The sequence below is a fragment of the Balaenoptera physalus genome (assembly GCF_965194825.1).
Source record: "Balaenoptera physalus genome assembly, chromosome: 5".
NCBI classification, from domain to species: Eukaryota; Metazoa; Chordata; class Mammalia; order Artiodactyla; family Balaenopteridae; genus Balaenoptera; species Balaenoptera physalus.
The window spans coordinates 101,366,547-101,381,740 of record NC_138884.1 but is presented as its reverse complement, the minus strand read 5'-3'; the positions used below and the strand labels follow the sequence as shown (position 1 = coordinate 101,381,740).

At 40.0% G+C, this 15,194-nt stretch overlaps 1 protein-coding gene across 6 annotated transcripts in view; it reads right to left on the bottom strand.

Annotated features, from left to right (window-relative positions):
• The window catches only part of ADGRA3 (adhesion G protein-coupled receptor A3), a 119,487-nt gene that overhangs the window by 69,236 nt on the left and 35,057 nt on the right, over nucleotides 1-15,194 (bottom strand). For 5 of the 6 annotated variants that reach the window (XR_014263726.1, XM_082462044.1, XM_082462045.1 and 2 more), the window contains exons 3-4: nucleotides 4,865-4,936; nucleotides 715-786 (exon numbers count right to left, since the gene is read on the bottom strand). Coding sequence is in view for 4 of the 6 variants with exons in the window: in XM_082462044.1 (XP_082318170.1) it covers nucleotides 715-786; nucleotides 4,865-4,936 (144 nt within the window). In the remaining 2 variants the exon portion in view is untranslated. Of the gene's footprint in view, nucleotides 1-714; nucleotides 787-4,864; nucleotides 4,937-6,659; nucleotides 6,860-15,194 lie in introns of all 6 variants that reach the window. The other variant, XM_082462047.1, reaches the window with a different exon arrangement.

The following is a 15,194-nucleotide window of genomic DNA, read 5'->3' as shown; positions in this document are numbered from 1 at the left end:
TATTTGATGGCATATACAAAGTTCTGCACTTATATTAGATATAAATTATAAGATATAGGTATAGATAATTCAAATGCTAATTAATCTTTATAATAACTTTGAGGTATTATTCATCTTACTTTATTTATTAATTACTTACTTTACTTACTTAATTAATCTACTTTTTCATCTGAAAAAGAGAAAAGCTAAACAACTCACCTATAATCACAAGGTCAGAGGTGTGATTCAGATGGTCATTTTACTCATAAGACCAATGGCCTTCACCTTGACAAACTGGCCTTGCTCTTATTTCTACCTCCTTTTATCATTTGCTTGACTTCTTTTCCTTTCTAACGATCTGGACCATCAGCTCAAGTTTCACCTCTTCCAAGAAATTTTCCCAAAGTGGCAAAGCTTTGATCATGTCTCTCAATGTGGACATGTTCCCTGGGGTATATACTACATCGTGTGTGTGTGTGTGTGTGTGTGTGTGTGTGCGCGCGCGCGCACGTGTGTGTGTGTGTGTGTGTGTGTGTTTGGGACGGAGGATATAATGCATTGTTATGTTCTGATGACATTATATCTCCATGATTAAATTTCCAGCTCCTTATCTCCTACCACTTCTGTAACCTCTACAGTTGTTATTTTAATATTAAACATATAGGTGGTCATAAAAATTTGGGTACTGGTTCAAATGCTTCTTTGTATTATAAAATGAAAGAAAGAGGTACTTACAGCCTCACCAGATTGGTGAGTCCTCGGAATATGTCTGCATTCAGACACCCTATTCGATTGTTTGTCAGATCCCTAGAGAGAAAGGGAAAAAGTGTCTTCAATTAGTTCTCTTGGTTAATGAAGCTTTCATAGATTCAATATTCAAGAATGGCACCCAGGTATCACACAAGTCCTATCTTTTAAGCATCTCTGAAATATTCACCTATCTCAAGTGCAGCACTGAGAGAAGAAAGAATCCTTGCTTTCACTTACTTCTGGCACGTACAGGCTAAATGCTGTTTAATTACAGCGTCCTTGGTATTTCAAGCATTTACTCCTGTAAAATGACTCAAGATAAAACCGAAGTAGTAAAAATGAGACTCTATCTTACTGTCTGTGATGATCTACACAGCTAATCATGCTAGGTTAAGTTAGGGAACACAGCCTGATCTCAGGCAACATCCAACGGACAATGGGTAAAAGGGCAAATTACCAAAATGCCGAAACTTTTATTTCCTCAAGAACATCTGAAACTTAATGCTTTCTAATTTCATTCCTTAAATACTCAGAAGTTTTGACTGTAATGAAAAAAACAACTGAGTTAGCTTTTACTTTACAGATCTGTCATTTATGCTCCAAGTCAAATTACTCTATAACTATATCTAGGTAACGGCCCATTTGTTCCAGTCACTCCTAACTTTGATAGTTCCTATCAAATGTTACTTTCTATCCATTTTCTTCTTCTCATCAAGCCATGAAACTTTTTTCCTTTTATCTGTGTGATAATTTTAGTAAGTATTTTGTTCTATCTTTCTACACTATTTTTCTTCACACCAAGCACAGGGAATACAATTTTACATTTCAATCAGATTACATTTTAATTGGGAGATAACTGAGAATTTCTTCAAATGAGACAGCATGGCTTGCAACATTTTCCATCAGTGGATTTAGTATGAAAGCCCTAAAACAATTAATCTTAATTTTTCTCAGTTGTTAGGTTTGGAATTATTGATCATTTTGAATTTCAATAAAAGAACTAAAACAAACTTTCTAAACCAAATTTAAAAAATATTTTTATCATATTTTCTTCAATGCCCATATTATTCTCTGTAATAGAAAAGCATATATTCTTTGAATTTCACTCTGAGTTACTCTTTAGAGACTTGTACCACCCATTTCTAAATTAAAACTGTCAGATTCTAAATTGTATACCTGGTAATGGGAAAAAAAATGTATTAGTCTGATAGAAATTACAAAGACTTTGTATTTGAATCCGGTACCTACTCATTAACTTTTTCCTCTAGATATTTCAAAAGCTAGTTTAGGTAATCCTGGCTTTCAAAAATTTCATAGCACTGCCTTCCCTTTCTTATGGAAACTTTTGATTAAAAAAAAAAATCTTAAGCAATGCAAGTCTTTATCTGCATTCGCTGTGCTCCAGTTGCTCAGAATATTAACGCTAAGTATTTAATCGTGTGGGACTTTTTTTAAATTCCAGCTGATTTTCCTCTATTTCTGGGTTTTACTGTTTAAGGAAATTAGGCATCATCTTGTGAAGTGTTGCTTAAACAAGCATTTCTGTGCTCTATTCATTATCTTGTCTCAATTCTGAGCTTTAAATGGTGTAACTACCACTGATTCTTTGGGAAACAATTTCATTACAGCTATACCTATTTAAAATGGAATTTAGGTATTGGTAATGGGTTTTCATTTGAATTGAGAATCAGCTTGAATTTGTTGATAAAGCAAAGGAGAAACTGAATGGGTCTGGGTTTTACCTACTTCTGGTAGTTTATTCTTCAGAAAGCCACTTAATATTCCTGATCCAAATTATCTATAAAATAAAGGCAAAGGCATGGGACACTTACAAAAATACTTTACACGTGGCTGCCGAGTGAGATGCACAATTGAAATGAATGAATGATTTAAGGCCTCATAAGAAAAACTGCCTGTAATCTAGAAGCAACTAGCAGAATATCTTTATATCTCATTGAGTTTACGTATAGGACTCTCTCAGCTTACAAGCTGTATACCGTAAGTTCAATTACAAGTTAGCTGTTTGGAATTAAGAATGCATTTTCTAGTGGGAAGAACATTATAAATGACAATTACCTTCCTAGGCAAGAACACAAGAGACTACTTAATGTGTAATGCAATGAAAAAATGCTAAGGCAACATCTGGGACAATAATAGTAATTAAGTTAAGTGCTACTGAACAAGAATTATATTTATTTATTTTGGATAGCAGTACTTGAAAAATTATTCACTGAAGGATAAAGAACTGGATGGAGAACCTAAGATATTCTATAGTATCCTTGAAACATCCTGATGAACCTGCTTTTTATTAACAGTCAAGTTTCATTCAATCTCTACCTTGACATGGAGATATTATCAGTATTAATCTCCCTATTACCAGAAAACAGGACACAGTGGTGTGGATCACAGAAGGAGAGAATGAGTGGACTTGTCTGGCCATATGATGCCACATCCCTCTCTCCTTTTGGAAAAACGAGTTGGAAGGAAAAATATTCTAGAAGTTCTCTAACTTGAGCATCAGAATCACTAGGAGGGACTGTGGAAACAAAGGTGGTTTAGCCTCAGCCCCAGAGTTTGATAGGGTAGGTCTAGCACCTACACTCCTGCTCCCCACACGAGGACTCACATTCCTTCCAAACATGATGTCAGTGTGCCCCAGTAAGAAACAAGAAAATGACTCATTGTTATACATCGAGCTCAGTTAGCTGCTGCCCCTCCACTCCCTAATGACTGATTCTGGAGATGCACGTAGCCTATTGATGGCCATGTTCCGTGCCCCTGCCTGTGTCAGTATGGCTGAGTCCTAACAGCTTCAAAGACTCTTAGCAGCTGAACTCCAGCTACTGTTCCTTCCCTCTGGAAGTATATTCCAATTCCATATTCAGGTTCTTGGTCGGTATATACAATTCCACTGAACTGCAAACCTTCCAAGCAGTTCCTGAGTTACCTTTGTATCTCTAGAGCCTAGCTCACTACTGGGCACACAGGATAGAATCAATGAATTATTTTGTAACTGAATTGATGCTGATCTCTGTCTTCCCACTTCGATTACATGGCTATACCTGGTTGATACAATTCAATACTTTTACTGAACTCTGAACCCAGCTTGATCCACTGCAACTCTGACGCCACAAATCTCATCATGTCAACTCCGCAATGAAAAAGCTCTGCCAGTCCCTACTGTCTAACAAATAGATTCCAAATTCTTCAACATGGCAGGAGAGCATCAAAAGCCTAGTTCCCCCCTGACCAGCCTTATCTCCCAACGTTCTTTTCCCCCTTTCTACTTGAAGCTCTGGCCAAAGGACACATGTTCTTTCACACCTATGTCCACTCTGCTTAGGATGCTCGTTCTGTTATTCTTCAATATGTATTCACCCCTCAGGGGCAAGGTCAAATCTAACAGCTGGCCGCTCTCATGGCAGGTCATTCCCCTCTAAGATGGTCCCCCTCCTTTCCCTGGCAGATTACTATCATTATTATTTAGGATGTATTTGCATTATCTATTTGCCCCCAAGAGTCTGTGAGCTCTTCCAGAGAAGTCAGAGCATAGTAAGTAGCCCGCACTTAGTAAATGCATTTAGAAGGAATAAAGGGGGGTGGGACAGTCCACATGGCTTGAGCATAGGGTGACCTCTCATATATGAGCATGTTCACACAGCAACCGTGACATGGGCACAGTAAGGGGAGCAGGGGTGTTTAGCTTCAGAAATAATAAAAACTGGTCTTTAGGTTTTGAAATGATAAAACATAGAGAAAATATATGGAAAAATGGCAAGATTTTAAATCGTTAATAGAAAGGGGCCTCAATTTTTAGGGCATTTACAATAGATTGTTTAAATGTATTCATAACTTGAAAATCATCTACAGATTATGGCAGCTGGCAAAGCCAACCATCATGATTTTATTACCGTAAGAGGGATGCAACCATCTATCGCCAAACAAATCAAATTACTGTATAAATCAACTGCCTTCTAAGCTACTTACACTAAACACTGTTTCTCTATCTAGGACCTGGCTAGATGAACTTCTAAAAATTATTAAAAAGCCACTTTTTTATCGTGTTAAAGTTTAAAGTAGGTTAACAGTTACTTATAACGGTTCAAATTCATAAGTCAGCAATTCAAACACTTACAATCTTTTTAGCGATGACAGTCCCCAAAAGGCACCTGGATCTATACTACTAATAAGATTGTTTCGGAGGTCCCTGTTAAAAATAAAATAAAAGTTATTTACATCTTGACACTGTAAGAAATATTTAGGCAACTGCACCTATCTGCTATACAGAAAACAATGATAACAATAATAATAATGGGAGGAAACTGAAGCCAAAAAGGTTAAGCCAAAATCACCCCAGCAGTAGAGCCAGAATTCAAAATCAAGAAGTCTGGTTCTGAAGCCATTGTTTTGGTCAATATAAGAATAAAGGTATATGTCAAAAAGATTTGTGTCCTAATATTATTCCAATTCAAAGTTATGACTAAACTACAATCTTACACATTATTTCTACAATCTCTTCCTTAGTATTCTACACTTCAGTTATCAAAATAAATCAGACTATATTTGTCACAAGCATAATTAAATTTTTTAAACCATTTTCAAAAATATACACTCTAAAATTCATGTCATTTGGTTGTTCATATTTTTTTCCTCCCCAGGCTTCCATGGCTAGGTTTTCTATAAAACAACATGTTAATTCACAAAATACAGCTCAAAGCAATGATCCACCAGCTCCCTATACAATGGCATCTGATAGCAGTCACAACTGACAGCAGTCCCCTGCTTATCCATGGGGGATACATTCCAAGACCCCCAGTGGATGCCTCAAACTGAAAATAGTACCAAACCCTACATATACTATGTTTTTTTCCCTATACATACCTATGGTAAAGTTTAATTTATAAATTAGGCACAGTAAGAGATCAACAACTAATTAAATAGAACAATTATAACAATATGTTATAATAAAAGTTATATAAAATTGGTCTCTCTCGCTCTCTCAAAGTATCTTATCATATAAATGTATTGCCTTTTCCATCTTAACTAAGGGCTTAATACACACTGTGGCCATAACTTTTGCCAAGTGAGGTATGACAACAAAACTAGTACAAATTTTCTTCCTTTTTCACAGTTTCAAGGAGAGAAGATTCATTCTTACCATGAATCTAATCAACCTCAGCATACAATTTTTTTCCTCTCCTTATTAAAGTCAAGAACTTTCACCTTTTTACTTAAAGGAAGCACCTTACAGCTTCTCTTTAGCACATCCAAACTGCCAGCGTCAGTATTCTCATGCTTTGGGGACGTTATTAAGTAAAACAAGGGTGACTTGAACACAAGCACCGTGAAACCTCAACAGTGGATCTGATACCCGGGATAGCTACTAAGTGACTCATGGGCAGGATATGCTGGACAAAGGGTTGATTCACATCCTGGGTGGGATGGCGCAAGATTTCATCACACTACTCAGAAGAGTGTGTAATTTAAAACGTAGGAATTGTTTATTTCTGGAATTTTCTGTTTAATATTCTCTGACTGTGGTTAACCATAGGTAAATGAAACCACGGACAGCAGAGCCTCGGATGGGGTGGGTTGTCTTCTGTATCCCCATTCTTCTCCAGGGCTCGGCTCTCCCATGCCAGCACACTACCACTGGGGGCACCAGTGAGCGTCACAGCCAGATCCCTCCTCCAGGGTGGATGTGGACCACCTGCTAAGGCGCTGCTGTCCTCTGGGTGCCTGGGCTCCGCTGAGACTCCCCAGTTGCCCCATACAAGCGTCCAGCTAACCTCTGTAGAGAGCTGACCATCAGCCACAGGAGTGCTGAGAAAGAAGCAGAACAGTAGCCCACTTCCCACACGCCTGCCAGTGGCTGACCCACAGTTCAGCTCTGCTAGACACCCAAGGTAGGCCCATTCATCAGGACTCACTCGTAACCTTGCCCAATGGAGGCTTGAGTGGCCTCTGGTCATCTCTCAGAATGCCTCAGGTCAGACTGTGAACAGAAACTCTTTCCAATTTCTCTTCTTCTGGGAGTCTTTCCGGAACAATGGCAACATTGCCTCCTCCGTGTGTGAGCTTCTGACGTCAATCCTCGTAATTATCCACCATTGTCCTCATAATTATTCAGCTTAGGGATACACATGGAGTTGGTGAAACAATACAGAAATGCAGAGCAGTGTTGTGTGAAAGGAGAGAAGGTTAGCACTCCCCTCGACAAGGATGGAAGAGGCCTTCGGGCCTGACAACATGCATACGGTTAAGGCATTGCCACCTACTTCGTGGCATCTAACCACTGTTTTTGTCATACAGAGTGAAGTAAGTCGGAAAGAGAAAAACAAATACCGTATGCTACCACATATATATGGAATCTTAAAAAAAAAAAAAGGTCATGAAGAACCTAGGGGCAAGACGGGAATAAAGACGCAGACCTACTAGAGAATGGACTTGAGGATACGGGGAGGGGGAAGGGTAAGCTGGGACGAAGTGAGAGAGTGGCATATACACTACCAAATGTAAAACAGATAGTTAAGTGGGAAGCAGCCGCATAGCACAGGGAGATCAGCTCGGTGCTTTGTGACCACCTAGAGGGGTGGGATAGGGAGGGTGGGAGGGAGACGCAAGAGGGAGGAGATATGGGGATATATGTATATGTATAGCTGATTCACTCTGTTATAAAGCAGAAACTAACACACCATTGTAAAGCAATTATACCCCAATAAAGATGTTAAAAAAAAAAGAAATGCAGAGCAAAGCGCAATGCAAACCCAGGGTGGCAGGTACCTCCCCGGGTTCTTTAGTCCCTCACTTAAGTTGAGAATTAAAAGGCCTTTCTGAAAGTAGATCCTGGACCACTGGTGCCGCCTGTTATCACAACACTGAGGTGATGTGTCTCAGGATCTTTTATAATTATTGCACCATCATGGCCATTCTAGCCTGTGAGAAGCAGCCTAAATTCTCAATAGCAAATCCTCAGTTTGCTTTCTCAAGCATCCAACTTGTCTACTTGTGCTTAAGAAAAGGACACTGAGGAAGGCTTACTGCAGTGAGCACAGATCCACATGTTTCCTCCCAATAATGAGGGAGGCACATTCAATTTTACTGACACCAGCTAATGAAAACTAACCATTGTATGGCCTGCTTCATTACTTGCTATTTTTTTCTAATGGCTCATTCTAACTATATCTAACTAATACAGACAAGCTACAAAGTTAGGGTTGGTTTCTGGACAGGTTTCCTGGCAATTTCACAAAAGCATCCTGATGAAACTGGCCCTCTGCTCCTCACAATGCTGGTAAGTCACTGCTGTAAACCCAGCACTCTCGATGTGCCATCAACAGTGGCTTCCAGCACTATCCATGCTGTTTCATACAGGGTGATAGAGGTTGACCAGAAATTCTCGAGAATTCTCCTCTGGAAGCACAACCACAACCAGTGAATCCTGTGCACGTAAACGTCATGCCCACCAGCAAACCCTGTCCTGCCTTTTCCGTGTCTCACTCCCATCCTAACACATCAGGCATTCTTCCCTAGCTGGACGCAGAATTGCAATCCCACTCCCGATCCTCCAAATCAGAGCCAGGTTCTTCTAAATAAAACTGAACCCTCGGGTACCTTGAAATTCTTTAAATAAAGGCAATGACTATTAAACATAGTATAAAATCTATGCTCTGATTACCATTACTAAATTAGTATTTCATTGACCCAAACTCAGATTTTATGTTCCACAAAGATGGGGCCTTTGGGAGGTGAACAGGTCATGAGAGCAGAGACTTCATGAATGAGGTTAGCGCCTTTGTAAAAGAGACCCAGAGAGCTCCTACATATGTCCCCTTCCGCCAGGTGAGTGAGGCTGCAGCAAAAAGACAGCCAACTAGGAAGTGGGCCCTCACCAGACACCGAATCTGCTGGTGCCTTGATCTTGGACTTCCCAGCCTCCAGAACTGTGAGAAATAAAATTTTGTTGTTTTATAAGCCACCCAGCTTATGGTATCTTATTACAGCAGCCAGAATGAGCTTAGACAGATGATAAGTGGATGAAAAAGTAAACCATGGCTGAGAAACAGAATTACATTACCTGACCTTAACGATAAAAATATTTTTAGTAAATTAGAGTTAGCCACAGAATTATTAGGATATTCATAGTCAGACAATGTAGAGACTGCTGCATCTCATTCATAACCACTTAACATTTCTCAATAAAGGTAGAGGGTCATGATGCAATTGACCTTCAAATAATTCAGAAAACGTGTATATATAGGCATATTCCAATATAAAGGAAAAAAAATAATGGCATGTTGTTACTAATTACTGGGTAAGTAAATTGGTGATATGGGAGATTACTATGGGAGATTGTTCTTTCAGTTTTTCTGTAAGTTGAAAATTTTAATTAAAAAGTTGGGAACAAAAATAATTTTTTAAGTCCCAGGAATTACAACTAATCATCAGGCCCAACTTATTAGTTCCCATCCCCCCTCCCCAACCAACCCCAATCCTATACCTCAAAGAGATAAGATGATTTTAGGAGAAAATTCAATCAGTATGTTTTTGACCTATATTACACAAGCAAAAAAGTGCTGCAAAAAGAAATATATAATGTCAGTTCCATTTTTTAAAAACATATGTTTCCCTTTTCAGATTTTAAACAGTATCTACAACAGGAAGTGATTTAGCTAAAGCAGTACATAAATTTGTGGTCAGTGATGTACTGCATGTGTTTCTACAAAATACCTCTCATGAATAACCGAGGACTATAATATGATTTAAAGATACACTTTTTCTTCAATAATAAAGAATCCTTGACATATTATATAATATTTAATAATAGCCATATTAATCAGGTATTGCCAAAAGATATTTATAGTCAGATTCTTTAACATCTCCCACTTCCCTTCACCAACCCACAGCTTCCCTAGTGAACACGAGTCTAACTTTAGGATCTATGGCTAAATCTGAATATGTTGCATCATTAAAATATAAACGAAGAGGCACACAAGAATTGCTTAAAATTAAAGGAATATCTTAACTGTTGTTAAAAGAGCTAAGTCCTTTAGGAAAGAATGCAAGGTGTATCAGATAAGATGCTTTTTAGCTGCAAGTATCAGAAACCTTTACTTCAAAAGGCTTTAACAATAAAAAAATAATTCTCAGGCATTACAAGAAATCAACAAGTAGAGCAGCTTAAATGGGTGGTTCCATCCATCTCTCAGATCCACCCTTCTCAGAATGTCAAGTTTGCCTCCAGGCTGACCCTTAATCAGGGTGTGACATCCAGGTCCAGAAATCACCTCCAAGCACAGAGTCATGAAAAAGAATGGACACTCTCCTTGTATCTCCTTAGGAGCCAAGAAATCTTTCTCCAAGCCTCACAGCTAACTACTCCTCATCTCTTATTGGCAATGTCTCTATCAGTCCCTAGAGAAAGAGATGTTGTGGTGACCTAGAGCCATCATTTGGTGTGGAATGAAGGTTGGAAAGTCAAACACATTGGCCACTAAGCAATTCTAGAGTCAGGAATTAAGAGTATATAGGGGAGGCGTGTCACTAAATACTGGCAAATATATAACACAACCCAAGAATGACAGTAAAAAATGAAGAGGGAGGTGGGAGACAGGAAGGATAAATGGGTGGATGGATGAATTGATGGACAAGGTTAGAAACTATAAACCATGTGTGGTTCCCTTGAGCAATGTCTAAGACACAGTAACTCTCAAAGGTTATTTGTTAAATAAAGGATCCTCTCACCTTATTTATCTGATCAGCAACAACTGAGGCTTGACCCACACCCACCTCTCACTCCTCACACACTATACTTTCTCTGAGGCAATCTCATCACTACCTTGTCTCTGGACTCAAATTTGTATCTCTAGCCCAAACTTACCACTCCTCTGAGTTCCCTATTGCATACACAGGTATCTAACTCAACATCTACATCTGGACATCTCACAGCCACCTCAAAAATCAGCATAGCCCAAGTTCAATACCGTATCAGAAACCCTAATCTGTGCTTTATCGAGCCCCCCAAGTGATTCTGATGCACATCAAGTTGGATAACCACCAATCCATGCTAGGGCACTGGTCTCTAAACAGAGATTATGGGCTTTAAATTGTCTTAGATTTAACACAGCTCCCTACTTCCCCCTTATCCTCACCCCTCATTCCAGCAGCCAGAGCATCTTCTGCTCACAGTGGCTCAGAGTAAAGGCCAAGGTCCTTACAGTGATCTACAGGGCCCTCTACAATCTACCCCTCACCCCTCATACCCCTCTGGCCTCACTAGGGTCTCCCTGCTGTTCCTCAAACAAAAGCAGCATGCTTCACAGCACAGCCTTTGCACCTACTATCCCTCTGCCTGTAATGTTCTTTCCCCAGGTAACTCAAGGCTCAATCATTTGCGCTAAGCCTCTGCACTATCACCATGCAAAACTCGCATACACACACAGTGCTGACACACCCAAACTCCACTCCATGTTTTCTTTACCCACAGTACGGTCATCCCTCAGTTCCAGGACCCCCACAGATACCAAAATGCAGATGCTCAAGTCCTTTGTATAAAACGGCATAGTACAGTCGGTCCTCCATACCCATGGAGGATGGAACCCTGGGCGCGGGGGCCAGGCAACTGTACTTATGCTATAAAGCTGCTTGCTGTGTTTACTATTCTGTTTCTCCCCATTGCAGCAGAAGCTCCATGAAGACAGGACCTTTGTTGTGTTCACTAATGAATCCCAAGCCTAGGACAGTGTGGGCGATTAATAAATATCTGTTGAACAATTTTAAATTAGCTACTCAGGAAAGACTTAATAACGGTTGAGGCAATATTTGTACCAAGCATTGATATTAGGCCAATTACCTTTTTAATGGTTTTAATTAACATGATATAATAAACTACATCAGTTATCCACTGAACGTACTTTTAAAAGAATGCAAATTAACCCTTAAAAAAGGCAGACCATAACCTAGTTTCTAAGATGTCATAAAGATTTAGGTATTATGTCCTAAAAATAAAAACCTCAAACCCTAAATTAAAGAAAAACTCAATCCAAATATTCCTACTAAAAAAGAAAAAAAAAAGCACACACACTCTGCTACTTTCTTATAAGGGACAAAAACAAATATTGGGTTGGCCAAAAGGTTCGTTCAGTTTTTTCCGTAAGATGGCTCTAGTAGCGCTTAGTTGTCTTTAACTTCATTCGAAACAATTTGTTAGATTGTATCGTGACTGCTGTCATATCAGCATGTGTTTAAAATAAAAACTTATCAAAATTGGTGAATTTTTGTGTAGCCATTTTAATATTGAAGATGGAAGAAAAAAAGCAACATTTTCGGCATACTGTTTTATTATTTCAAGAAAGGTAAAAACGCAACTGAAACACAAAAAGAGATTTGTGCAGTGTATGGAGATGGTGCTGTGACTGATCGAACATGTCAAAAGTGGTTTGCAAAGTTTCGTGCTCGAGATTTCTCTCTGGACGATGCTCCACGGTTGGGTAGACCAGTTGAAGTTGACAGCGATCAAATCGAGACATTAACTGAGAACAATCAACGTTATACCACGCAGGAGATAGCTGACATACTCAAAATATCCAAATCAAGTGTTGAAATGCGTTTGCACCAGCCTGGTTATGTTAATCGATTTGATGTTTGGGTTCCACATAAGTTAAGCGAAAAAGAACTTCTTGAGCGTATTTCCGCATGCGATTCTCTACTTAAATGTAATGAAAACGTTCCATTTTTAAAACAAATGGTGATGGGCAATGAAAAGGGGATACTGTACAATAATGTGGAACGGAAGAGATCGTGGGGCAAGCGAAATGAACTGCCACCAACCACACCAAAGGCTGGTCTTCATCCAAAGAAGGTGATGTTGTGTATATGGTGGGATTGGAAGGGAGTTCTCTATGATGAGCTTCTTCCAGAAAACCAAACAATTAATTCCAACAAGTACTGCTCCCAATTAGGCCAACTGAAAGTAGCACTCGACAAAAAGCGTCCGGAATTAGTCAACAGAAAACGCATAATCTTCCATGAGGATAACGCAAGACCGCATGTTTCTTTGATGACCAGGCAAAAACTGTTACAGCTTGGCTGGGAAGTTCTGATTCATCCGCCATATTCTCCAGACATTGCATCTTTGGATTTCCATTTATTTGGGTCTTTACAAAATTCTCTTAATGGAAAAAATTCCAATTCCCTGGAAGACTGTAAAAGGGACCTTGAACAGTTCTTTGCTCAAAAAGATAAAAAGTTTTGGGAAGATGGAATTATGAAGTTGCCTGAAAAATGGCAGGAAGTAGTGGAACAAAACAGTGAATACACTGTTCAATAAAGTTCTTGGTGAAAATGAAAAATGTGTCTTTTAGTTGTACTTTAAAACCGAAGGAACTTTTTGGCCAACCCAATACGAATGATGGAAAACTAGCAAGCTCCCAAATGAAAACCAAACATTTAGAAGAACAAAGTGGTAAGCCTAAAGAAAAAGGATCCATTCTAGATGGAGTCTGTAGGAGTGTGTCCACCTGCACCTGTTTTACTTTGTGAAACACTTAATACATCCAAAAAAAAAGAAAAAAAAGAGAAAATTAATCCTTTTAAGAAGTCCATTCTTCAGCCCCAAAGAACTGCCAGGACAGCTTGCCTTGCAAGTTTACTCGATCTCTAGGGCTTATCTGCTAGCTAGCTCAACCCAGCCAGCCCTGTTATTCTACCCTACGTGCCCTACCCCACACTACTAAGCCTATCCCTTATTCTGCATGGCCTGGCTACAGTAATTTTAAGGCCAGAGCTTTAAAGTTTTGGCCCTAGTCTGAATAATTTCTTGACCTATCACTTGCTTTTTACACCACATCCCTTTCTGCCATATTTTTAAGTTGTTTGATTTGTTTGTTCTCATTTTCAGGGGTCTCTAACTAGCCAAAGCAGGCTGCAAACATTTGGCTGGCTATGTCTCTCAGGCAGAATTCTCCCAGGCAGGGTGTCAGTGCAAGTGGCTTTATTCGGGAAGGGACCTCAGAACACGCTAACAGGAAAGTGGGGAAGTTAGCCCAGAAAGAGAAGAGAACCAATAAAGGGGGCACTGTTGAGGCGATCTCTGCTGTGCTCAACTGATACTCAGCCCCCTGGGCACCTGCGGAAGGCAGTCTAGAACACACTCAGGGTCGTTCCTCTTGGGGTGGTTACCCACCATCTGCTCTCAGTCACTATTTGAGGGTTGCTGAGGCAGGGGTGGGCGAGTGGGGCAGCTTTCATTCCAGCAATGGAGCAAAGAAAGCTCTCAGGTTTTGCATTTGGAAGACTTAGGGAGAGACACTGAAGGGGCAAGTGTTGAAGGAATAAAGTCCGCCACAGTATTTTCAGGTGATTTTGAAAATGATGTCATTAGACAAACATGAAGTCATTTATTTGGCTAGCTATGTCTTAAGTTGGGTTCCCCAAAAGCAGCTCAGGACACTTCTAAAGCACTTCCTGGCAAACCAGCAGGCTGCTATAGAGAGAACTCTCTCTCTCTCTCTCTGCTAACAAACCCCAGTGGCTAGTCCGCTGCCCCCCTGGGAAACTCCAACAGAGGGTCCTAGCCCATACGCCTCAATGGCCACATGACCAGTTCTCCTCCTCCTACATCATGCTGGATCCTGCGAAATTGGGATTTTGCTTCCCCAGGAAAGAAGCCTCAGATGCCCCTTGCCCTTGGATCCAGAACCTTATATTGCTTTCACGGGATCTTTTTCCCTCTCTCCCCTCATCCCAGGCAGGGATAGGGAGGCGAGCAAAGACAGAGCCCTTTCCTGGGGACCCACCAATATGTAAGCTCTTTCTATACTCCCTCTAACTCTCCAATTAGCCCAGAGAAGGTGTATTGAGGTGAAGAGGAATTTTCTTTTTTCTTTTTTTTTTTTTTAAATCTGCTTCAAACCTCTTTTTTACCTTTAGGGTAGGACTTCAGGAACTCACTGGTCAAAACCTGAGTCCTTTTTTGTGTTTTGTCATCCCTTCTCCTGAGGTAGAGTAATTAGGAAACAGGCAGGAAAAATACACATCGGTTCATCTATCAAAATGCTACATCATTGTTACAGGCTGAACTGTGTCCCCCCAACTGTCTTATATTGAAGTCATAACCTCCAGTATCTCAAAATGTGACTGTATTTGGAGACAGGGTCTTTAAAGAGGTAATTAAGTTAAAATGAGGTCACACAGGTGGGCCTTAATCCAATATGACTGGTGTCCTTACAAGAAGGGGAGATTAGGATACAGACACACGCATAGGGAAGACTTCGTGAAGACACCAGAGGAAAATAGATGGCAACCTATAAGCCAAGGAGAGAAGCCTGGAACAGATCCTTCTCTCACGGCCCTTAGAAAATACCATCTCTGCCAGGGCCTTGATCTTGAACTTCCAGCCTCCAGAACTGTGAGGAAACAAATGTTTGTTATTTAAGCCACCCAGTCTGGGGTACTCGTTCCGGCAG